At 44.9% G+C, this 11569-nt stretch overlaps 1 protein-coding gene across 2 annotated transcripts; it reads left to right on the top strand.

Moving 5' to 3' along the window:
* The first annotated feature begins 946 nt into the window (after nucleotides 1-946).
* Nucleotides 947-9337, top strand: LOC109879916 (transcription regulator protein BACH1). Of its 2 annotated transcripts, none has more exons than XM_031791279.1 (5): nucleotides 947-1062; nucleotides 1708-1967; nucleotides 4080-5990; nucleotides 6098-6304; nucleotides 6692-9337. In XM_031791279.1, exons 1-5 carry the CDS (start codon nucleotides 1056-1058, stop codon nucleotides 6992-6994), a joined length of 2688 nt encoding a protein of 895 aa, XP_031647139.1. In that variant the 5' UTR covers nucleotides 947-1055; the 3' UTR covers nucleotides 6995-9337. The 2 variants fall into 2 exon arrangements, with proteins under 2 accessions (XP_031647139.1, XP_031647138.1); XM_031791278.1 differs by having other exon boundaries at nucleotides 953-1062; nucleotides 1705-1967.
* The last annotated feature ends 2232 nt before the right edge of the window (nucleotides 9338-11569 follow it).

Consider the following 11569-nt stretch of genomic DNA (forward strand, 5'->3'; position numbering starts at 1 on the left):
TCTCATTTACAACTGCGGCCTGGCCAAGATAAAGCAAAGCAGTGACACAAACAACAACACAGTTACACATGGAGTAAACAAACGTACAGTCAATAACACAATAGAAAAGGCTATATACAGTGTGTGCAAATGTAGTGAACAAGGCAGTTAACCCACTGTTCCTAGGCCGTCATTGAAAATAAAGAGTTTGTTCTTAACTGACTTGCCTAGTTAAATTTAAAACTACATTTAAAAAAGTAAGATTAAGGGAGGTAAAGGCAATAAATAGGCCATAGTGGCAAAAATAATTACAATATAGTAATTAAACACTGGAGTGATAGATATGCAGAAGATGAATGTGCAAGTAGAGACACTGGGGTGCAAAGGAGAAAAAACATAACAAACAAAATAATATGGGGATGAGGTAGTTGGTTGGGATATTTACAGATGGGTTATGTACAGGTGCAATGATCTGTGAGCTGCTCTGACATCTGATGCTTAAAGTTAGTGAGTGAGATATGAGTCTCCAGCTTCAGTGATTATTTGCAATTCGTTCCAGTTATTGGCAGCAGAGAACTGGGCAGCCAAAGGAGGAATTGGCTTTGGGGGTGACCAGTGAAATATACCTGCAGGAGCACGTGGGTGCTGCTGTAGTGACCAGTGAGCTGAGATAAGGGCGCAATAAGCCAACAAAGAAAAAAATGGACTACTTTAAAATGGAGATAGTGTCTGTGACAGCACAGGAAGTGCAATTGAGGCTATAATGGCACAGAAACAGTCCTTTATCTCTGACCTGTTTTTCACTTGTATCTGCCCTCTCATTGGCTAGAATGGACCCACCTGATCTCGCCTGCCTTCCATCTTTGAGGACGTATTTGCATTGTTTGAGCGGTCACTTGACTATCTTGTCAATATAATAGACAATCTTTGGTCAAATAGAGTAACGCCAAATACTTCCTGGTGCATACGTTTATTGTCACATGACATTTTGTTTCACCAGTGGAATGTAGACCAACCGAAAGCAGCATTTTATCATAAACTGATGTAACATTAAATGGAACTATCATCTCGGTGACATGACAGGTTAGTGAAACGATGTGTAAATTCTAGACAGTGAGGTAGGAATGGAACGATCCATTGTAACTACTTGCAAACTCTGCCCAATGCGAGAAGAAAGTTCGAAATCATGATTGCGCGTTATTGCCATTGTCCTGTTGTGAAAGTAACGGTAGTGTGTGAAAATACGTTGCAAAAAAAATAATGTTATTTTATCGGTTGATCCGCTTTCTATAGGGAGGGTATGGATCCCCATAGTCTAACTCGATGGTTGCTATTTGATACAGTTCTGCTATTATAGCCAGAAGTTACCTATGCATAGGTCTAATTCATTTGTTTTAGTCATATTGAGGAATGAGGATCATTAAAACTAAGAAATGAAACTCGGCAATATCCAAAACTGTTTTAAAAAGAAGTCTAGAACGAACGAAAAAACGATGCTTCTCCTTCACTTGCCTAAGCATGAGTCAGCATTTCCTGCTATTGCTCAACCCCAGGAAAACGCACAAACACACAACGGACACAAAGACTTTTAATTGGACATTGATTCGGACAATCGTAGAGAATATATTACTAATATACAATTATTAGAGAGAATTCATAGTTTACAATCACAACAGTTGTTCGTGTCTATTCATCTTGTTTATGTCTGTCTGATATTTGTCCCAGCAGCTTGTCAGGTTGTCACCACCATGTCTCTCAGGGGCGACCGTACCTCCGTGTTCACGTTCCAGTCCACGGTTCACAGCTCCCACGTCCTGACGCGTCTCAACGACCAGAGACTGAGTGATGTGTTGTGTGATGTTACACTCGTGGCAGGTGGCAGGGCGTTCAGGGCCCACTGCTCTGTACTGGCCTCCTGTAGTGACTACTTCCACAGCAGGATCCTCAACCACACCAGCCCCAGCCTGGTGCTCACGCTGCCTGATCAGGTCAGGGTCATATACAAACTACACTGTGGTTTTGTCTCAAATGGCACCCTGTATTCAGAAAGCAAGACAGGTTATTGTAATGGTGAGAGGATAGCAAGGCAGGTTAGCATTTGATATCATACCCCCAAGAGATGCTAACCTCTCACCATCACAATAACAAGGCAGGTTAGCATTTTTTTTGGGGGGGGGGGTATGATATTTATTCCTTTGATTGGTGAGTCTTTCTGTCGGTGCGCATCTTCGGGAAAATAAGTGATCTATATTGAACAGGCAAGAAAGTACGGAAGGGCAGGCCAGACCCTCCCCAAAATACCGACCCCCGTAGGGCTCTACTCAAAAGTAGTGCACTATATAGGGAATAGGGCTCTGGTCAAAAGTTGTGCACTATATAGGGAATAGGGCTCTGGTCTAAAGTAGTGCACTATATAGGGAATAGGGCTCTGGTCTAAAGTAGTGCACTATATAGGGAATAGGGCTCTGGTCTAAAGTAGTGCACTATATAGGGAATAGGGCTCTGGTCTAAAGTAGTGCACTATATAGGGAATAGGGTGTCATTTGGGACGCTGACTAACTCCACATCAAATCAAACGGTTTATTTGTCACATGCGCTGAAAACAACATGTGTAGCCCTTAACCAACAGTACAGTTCAAGAAGAGTTCAGAACATATTTACCAAACAAACTAAAGTAAAAAGTAACACAATAACGAGGCTACATACAAGGGGTACCGGTACAGAGTCAATGTGGAGGCTATATACAGGGGGTACCGGTACAGAGTCAATGTGGAGGCTATATACAGGGGGTACCGGTACAGAGTCAATGTGGAGGCTATATACAGGGGGGTACCGGTACAGAGTCAATGTGGAGGCTATATACAGGGGGTACCGGTACAGAGTCAATGTGGAGGCTATATACAGGGGGTACCGGTACAGAGTCAATGTGGAGGCTATATACAGGGTATTACGGTACAGAGTCAATGTGGAGGCTATATACAGGGTATTACGGTACAGAGTCAATGTGGAGGTTATATACAGGGGGTACCGGTACAGAGTCAATGTGGAGGCTATATACAGGGTATTACGGTACAGAGTCAATGTGGAGGCTATATACAGGGTATTACGGTACAGAGTCAATGTGGAGGCTATATACAGGGGGTACCGGTACAGAGTCAATGTGGAGGCTATATACAGGGTATTACGGTACAGAGTCAATGTGGAGGCTATATACAGGGTATTACGGTACAGAGTCAATGTGGAGGCTATATACAGGGGGTACCGGTACAGAGTCAATGTGGAGGCTATATACAGGGTATTACGGTACAGAGTCAATGTGGAGGCTATATACAGGGGGTACCGGTACAGAGTCAATGTGGAGGCGATATACAGGGGGTACCGGTACAGAGTCAATGTGGAGGCTATATACAGGGGGTACCGGTACAGAGTCAATGTGGAGGCTATATACAGGGGGTACCGGTACAGAGTCAATGTGGAGGCTATATACAGGGGGTACCGGTACAGAGTCAATGTGGAGGCTATATACAGGGGGTACCGGTACAGAGTCAATGTGGAGGCTATATACAGGGTGTTACAGTACAGAGTCAATGTGGAGGCTATATACAGGGGGTACCGGTACAGAGTCAATGTGGAGGCTATATACAGGGTATTACGGTACAGAGTCAATGTGGAGGCGATATACAGGGGGTACCGGTACAGAGTCAATGTGGAGGCGATATACAGGGGGTACCGGTACAGAGTCAATGTGGAGGCTATATACAGGGGGTACCGGTACAGAGTCAATGTGGAGGCTATATACAGGGGGTACCGGTACAGAGTCAATGTGGAGGCTATATACAGGGGGTACCGGTACAGAGTCAATGTGGAGGCTATATACAGGGGGTACCGGTACAGAGTCAATGTGGAGGCTATATACAGGGGGTACCGGTACAGAGTCAATGTGGAGGCTATATACAGGGGGTACCGGTACAGAGTCAATGTGGAGGCTATATACAGGGGGTACCGGTACTGAGTCAATGTGGAGGCTATATACAGGGGGTACCGGTACTGAGTCAGTGTGCTGTGGTACAGGTTAGATATTAACATATTTCCCTCTCCAGGTAACAGCAGAGGGGTTTGAACCATTGCTACAGTTCTGCTACACCTCCAAGCTGCTCTTCACCAAAGACAATATCATGGCCATCCACAGGTGTGCCGGGCTCCTGGGGTTTCACAACCTGGAGACTAGCTGCTTCGACTTCCTTCTGCCAAAGTTCCTAGAGGGTAGCAACATTACAGCCCAGGAGACAAGAAGAAGAAGAAGAGAAGGCTGCTGTCAGGGCAGGTCCCAGATCAGGTCCTCCAACCAGGGAAGATTGCCTAGTGGCAGGTCCCCCGGCCAGAGGAGGTCCCCCAGTGTCGATTCAGCCCACTGTACAGGCTGTCAGTCTCAAAGCAGGACCCCCAACCAGAGCATGACCCCCAGCCAGGGCTTGTTGCCTAGTGGCATGACCCCCAGCCAGGGCATGTTGCCTAGTGGCAGTTTAGCCCACAATACAGACACAAACCGAGACCGAGAGCAGCAGGTTATACCTCATCCCAAGAACACGGGCCCAAGCCAGACAACAGGAAGTGATGTCAGGAACATAGGAAGTGACGTCAGGGCACAGTGTTCAACTGCCAACCCAAGTGGAACAATGTCACACCAGAGTTTAACAGTGCCTTCGGACGGAAACTTACAAATAAACTTTCTGTCGTCATCCCGATGTCCAAAGAGCCTGGCCTTACTAGTCAACCCGGTCAGCAGTGGTCGGGAGAAGTTCTGTTTACAGACCTGTGGCCCCAACATGTCACCCTTATCCCTCGGGGGACTGCCGTCCTCCAGTGGTCTTGGTGTCGGTCCCATCCTGGCCATGCCGTGTCCTGGTGGTGTTGACCGTAAGCCAGACCCCGACGCCGTTTTCAGTGATAGAGACATCCTAGGGATGGAGGCAGCGGTGTGTCCCATGACGATGGGTGAGGGGAGTCTGAGAGATTGCCCACTCTCCTGTGAACTGCCGTCCCATGACGACGCGAGCCCATCAGACCTTATTGAGGCAACGGTTGGTGAGATGGATGATGACCAGCCTGTTGTTGGGTGTCTGATGGCTGAAGAAGCTGGGTGTAACCCAGGTTCCTGTAGCACGTGCCCACTGAGAGGCTCAGGGGTGGTAGAGGAGGCTGAGCTTCAGCTACCTGTATTGGATCTCCTGGCAATACACAAAAGCCCTAACTCAGAAAATAGTGAGGGGGAGAGCCATGGTGGATGCCTTATGCTCCCAAGGCCACGACGATTAGGTCAAGTGGATCAGCTACCTGTGTTAATGCAGAGAGAGGACCCTGGTCTGGATGGCAGCGTGGCTGTTGAGGGTCATCTCCCTGACTCCGCCCTCACTGACCCCTCCCTCTCTGACCCCACCCTCTGTGGTCTTACCCCTGATGGTAGGGGGTATGGAGAGCGGAGCAGCGTGGAGAGAGAGGTGGCTGAACATCTGGCCAAGGGTTTCTGGCCTGATTTATACCCCTCACAGACTGAACCTCTCCCTAGTCTCCCTAATCTGGACACCATGGAGCACGGAGGTCTGGGGAGAGTTCCTAATCTGGACACCATGGAGCACAGAGGTCTGGGGAGAGTTCCTAATCTGGACACCATGGCGCACGGAGGTCTGGGGAAGGCTACAGACTTCCCCTGGCAGCTAGACCTGAACTCAAATCCAGCAGACTGTCCCTTCCTTAGAGACCTGGGGACAGGAGATGCAGAGGGGATGGAAGAGGTAGGGGGGGTGGGGGAGATGGGTAAGGTAGGACAGACGGGTGTGATGGGTGGGGTGGAGGAGACCGGGGAGGCTCAGACCCCCGGTGGGAACCACAGCCTGTCCCAGTCTGAGATGAGTCCCTACATGTCATCTCTTAACTCAGGAGAGGACTCAGACGGAGACCTGGACACAGACGGAGACACGGAGAGAGAGGCCAACAACAGGAGAGCACAAGAGGTCAGAGTTCTTACTGAAAGGTCACAGTGTATCGGTGTAATGAGTTACCAAATACTTTTGACCAGAGACCATCTGTCTTTAACACCCATCCGTGGTGTGTTGTCCAGGTTCGTCTGCCATTCCCGGTGGTTCAGATCTCGTCAGTGAGTCGTAGTGCCTTCCAACAGCTCCTCCGATGCCAGCAGCTGACCCATGAACAGCTGGAATTCGTCCACGACGTCCGCCGACGCAGCAAGAACCGCGTGGCCGCCCAGCGCTGTCGCAAGAGGAAGCTAGAAGGCATCAGTCAACTACAGACTGAGATCGGCACACTGGTACGTCTGTGTTTGCTATCATATCTCTTGCGGAGTTGGGTCAATTCCATTTCAATTCCAGTCCATTCAGAAAGTAAACCAAATTCCAATTCCAAATTCCAATTCCTGAATTGACTGGAATTTAAATTAAATTGACGCCAACCCTACTCTTGTCATTTATAATCTCATAATATAGCATTATAATCTTATTTATAATCTGGCAATTTGATTTAATTGTAAACATTTCAGCAATACATGTTATAACGGATATTCAACTGGAGTTTAGTAAATTGAGCAACGCATAAATAATTTGCCTCTTATGTGACTAATTACACAATGACATTCATAGCTGAGCTGTGTTGTATTGGTCCAGTGGGTTGTGATGTAACATCCTGTTCTGCCCCACAGAGGGGAGAGAAGAAGAGGTTGCTAGAGGAGCAGGCCCATCTGCAGAGGAACATGGAGGAGATGTTACAGAGTCTGACAGGGCTGTGTCACAGCGTCTGCAACGAGGCAGGGGTCTGTCATGAGCAGGACCAGCTACAGCTCCTATCCAAGCTCCAGTCTCCTGACGTCTCTGTCTCAGCCCTCCTCAACACTCTGGCCTCCCCCAGCCTCCCCCTCTCCTCTCCCGGCCTCCCCCTGGGACTGAAGCCAGAGAGCTTAGAGCCCCAACCCCTGCCTACACCACCAGCACCAGCACAGCCCTAGAACCAATCACAGCCCCAACCCCTGCCTATACCACAACCACCAGCACAGCCCTAGACCCAATCACAGCCCCACCACTGCCTTAACCTGCCCTAGAGAACTGCCCCAAGGCGGTCCCAACCTGCCCTAGAGAACTGCCCCAAGGCGGTCCCAACCTGCCCTAGAGAACTGCCCCAAGGCGTTCCCAACCTGCCCTAGAGAACTGCCCCAAGGCGGTCCCAACCTGCCCTAGAGAACTGCCCCAAGGCGGTCCCAACCTGCCCTAGAGAACTGCCCCAAGGCGGTCCCAACCTGCCCTAGAGAACTGCCCCAAGGCGGTCCCAACCTGCCCTAGAGAACTGCCCCAAGGCGGTCCCAACCTGCCCTAGAGAACTGCCCCAAGGCGGTCCCAACCTGCCCTAGAGAACTGCCCCAAGGCGGTCCCAACCTGCCCTATAGAACTGCCCCAATGCTGTCCCAACCTGCCCCAAGGCTGTCCCAACATCAACCTACCCCAGAGAACTGCCTAGCGCTACATAGCAACATATAAATTCAGAGCCATATACTGTCTAGACTATAGATAATATAGATCTGTTATTGGATATAACTCTATACTGTATAGACTATAGATAATATAGATCTGTTATTGGATATAACTCTATACTGTATAGACTATAGATAATATAGATCTGTTATTGGATATAACTCTATACTGTATGGCTCAGATGAACTCTCACTGTTATTCACTGTCTCAGTTTACGTCCCAAATGGCACACTATTCAGTGCCCTACAGGGCTCTGGTCAAAAGGTAGTGCACTAGATAAGGATCAAATCAAATGTATTTATATAGCCCTTCTTACATCAGCTGATATCTCAAAGTGCTGTACAGAAACCCAGCCTAAAACCCCCCCAAACAGCAAGCAATGCAGCTGTAGAAGCACGGAAAAGTCTAATCAGTCTGAAAATTGAAGTGGTGCAGAATGACATGTCTTTTTTTTTTTTTTTAAGACACTTTTGAAGGACTTGGTGTATGAACCCGAATAGACTTTAGGTCAGTGGGATTACAACACAGTATCGTGACAGCAGGACACCTGGATTCTAACCCTGGTCGGCGACGGTCACAAACACCTTTTTGAAAAGGATTTACTGTAACGTTTTCAGGATGCATGTAACCCCTTTTCCCCATGATATTTATTGTGACCGTATGCATACCTGTTAGGGTGTAGGATGTGGACCTGTTTCTGACTACATTTACATGTGCTTTTTACCTGCCCTAACTGTACAGCATAATATCCATGCAACTTAAATACAGTATTTCCTCACTTAAAATAATAGCCATTCAATTTAAATACAGTATTTGTCATTAGCATAATATCCATTCAATTTAAATAGAATGTTTCTCACTTAAAATAATAGCCATTCAATTTAAATACAGTATTTGTCATTAGCATAATATCCATTCAATTTAAATAGAATGTTTCTCACTTAAAATAATAGCCATTCAATTTAAATACAGTATTTGTCATTAGCATAATATCCATTCAATTTAAATAGAATGTTTCTCACTTAAAATAATAGCCATTCAATTTAAATACAGTATTTGTCATTAGCATAATATCCATTCAATTTAAATAGAATGTTTCCCACTTAAAATAATAGCCATTCCAGTATTTTGTCACTACATTTGAGATTCTCTGTAGGTGCACAATACCAAGCACACAGCCAAGAGACTTTGACCATCATCTCTCTTTGCATGAATTAATTCATTTGAATTCATGAATCTCAGGAAACCACTTAGCCCATTTATCTGTTCAGCCATTCTTTCATTCGTCCATCCATCAGTAGTTTGATTTGCTGAGTGAGGTAAATGAAGATCATGATAGTTTTTTTTTTGTTATTTTAGATCATTTTAACAAGTCGTCAAATTTTTTTTAAGAGCATTAATTGAGACATTTTATGATATCGATGACATGTAATTCTGTCTTTTCAAATATGTATAACGGTCACATTTTTGTCTGGTATTATAACAAAAAGTATTGTAGGGTAGAAGGGAATCGATGTGTACGTCCCAAATTGACCACTGTTGCCTATACGTAGGGCCCATTGTAGTTCGCTATAGACAATAGGGTGCCATTTGGGATTTGGCCAATGTGTATTATCTGCTACAGTACGTTCCTTACTCATCTATTGCAAACACTTGCACCTTCTTTCACCATGAGTGTATATTGATTGTAGGCTTACAATTGTTTTAGTGTTTTGAATTCAAACGAGACGTTTCGATGGCACCTTCATTTCAATAGGCAACATGTTTTACTGTAGATGGTAAAGCCTTCTAATTTCCACATTAAAGGTTTGGAAATGAATCTATTTTCCGTGGATCTTATCCAAACTTTCTCGACGCCGCAGATTATCGATTATATTGACCAGATACCGCCCTCAAAAAAAAAATGGAAAGGCAGTCGGGAGGAGGCAAGATCAGGTGGGACCATTCTAGCCAATGAGAGGACAGGTACAGGCATGTGAAGAACAGGCACAATTTCCCCCCCCATTAGTTACCACAGCCACAAAGTCAAAATCGTCTATATCGTGAAAATTAATGTAAACAAAAAACTATATTTCTGGTCCTAATATAAGGTTATGATTAGGTACAAGGTTAGCAGTGTAATTAGGTTTAAAATCACCTTTTTTTAGAAGATCTATTGTAGAAATGGGTGGGGTTTATGACTTTGTGGATGTGGTAACTACTGACAATGACTAGGCACAACTAATATAAAGAGATATTTCTCCAAGTTGCCGTGATGTCACTTGTCCTATTTATATCAGTACACCTGCAGCAACCTAATCATTACGAAACTTGTAATCGATCAAATCATCCATTACAATTTTTGTTAAACAAATTTGACACTTTCATTGACCCCCATACAGAAACGACTGGCTTGTTGAGCGGGAAAAAACATCTCCCGCTGGAGAATACAGATTTTGGGCAATCAATCAATCAGTCAGTCAATCAGTCAATCAATCAGTCAATCAATCAGTCAGTCAGTCAGTCAGTCAGTCAGTCAATCAGTCAATCAGTCAATCAGTCAGTCAATTAGTCAGTCAGTCAATCAGTCAGTCCAATCAATCAATCAATCAATCAATCTGTCAGTCAATCAGTCAGTCAGTCAGTCAATCAGTCAGTCAGCCAATCAGTCAGTCAATCAGTCAGTCAATCAGTCAGTCAATCAGTCAGTCAATCAGTCAGTCAGTCAATCAGTCAGTCAATTAGTCAGTCAATCAATCAGTCAGCCAATCAATCCATTAGTCAATCAGTCAGTCAATCAATCAGTCCGTCAATCAATCAGTCAGTCAATTTGTCAATCAGTCAGCCAATCAATCAGTCAATCAATCAGTCAATCAATCAGTCAGTCAATCAGTCAATCAATCAGTCCGTCAATCATTCAGTCAAATGTATTTATATAGCCCTTCTTACATCAGCCGATGTCAAAGTGCTGTACAGAAACCCAGCCTAAAACCCCAAACAGCAAGCAATGCTGGTGTAGAAGCACGGTGGCTAGGAAAAACTCCCTAGAAAGGCAGGAACCTAGGAAGAAACCTAGAAAGGACACAGGCAGTGTCCTTCCAACTGGCAGTGTGCAGCCTTTTTAGTTTGTTTATCAACTCATGGAAGTAGTTGAAGAAAATGGAGTACTTCAAAATGGAGATTACACAAGGTGCAAGATAGAAATTTGGTTGCGCATTAGAAATGTTTCTCTTGTTAATGTCAGTCACTGACAGTCACTCAATTAGCCATGTCAAATTTTAGAATGGTAAGAATTGCATTAAAAAAAAAATCGAAAATGTACAAACCTTTTCTCTCTGCCCCATGGCAAAGTGTGTAAAACAGCAGAAAACTTGCTTTGAAAACAGTAATACCTAACTTTTTGAGGGACCGACAAAAAATTCACACAGAAATGTGAGTTATAGATCTGTCATTCTCAATGAAAGCCAGTCTAAGAAGCGGAAGATCTATGTGCGCTATTTCTATGCTTCCCGTTCTTAAGTTTAATTTTTTTGCATCTTTCACTTTCGGTTTTGTAAACCAGCTTCAAACAGCTGAGTGTACAATATCGTTTGGTTTTGGAAAATATATTTCACAGTGGTTTAGATGGTACAATGATTCTCTCCATTACACTTGCTTGTTTTGTCACATAAACTGAAATTAGGCGAACTATTAGAATTTTAGCAACCAGGAAATCTCGCTTAGGCCCCCCCCCCCCCCAAAAGGCTAGAGCCGGTCTTGCATGATCTTGATAAGACATTTTAGACAGCTTTTTGTTAAAAACAGTTGTATGAAATTATTGTCAAATAAGATGATTCGCCCTTAGTCTGCTCATAATGACTACATTGCACGGATGATAATACCAACCAGAAGGCGAAATAGTCTTGAAAAATATTGGCTGCGACCAGGACTAAAATATAACCTGGACGTCTGCGTTAGGGAGTGGCCAATCCGTAGCCTGGGTTGGTTGCAATTGAGAACAGCTGTGCGCGTCACTTTAGCCCATATTGATAATTTTTTTTATGAGGCCTGCTATTTACATCAACTAATACAATAGG

This window comes from Oncorhynchus kisutch, linkage group LG15 (genome assembly GCF_002021735.2).
Source record: "Oncorhynchus kisutch isolate 150728-3 linkage group LG15, Okis_V2, whole genome shotgun sequence".
Lineage (NCBI taxonomy): Eukaryota > Metazoa > Chordata > Actinopteri > Salmoniformes > Salmonidae > Oncorhynchus > Oncorhynchus kisutch.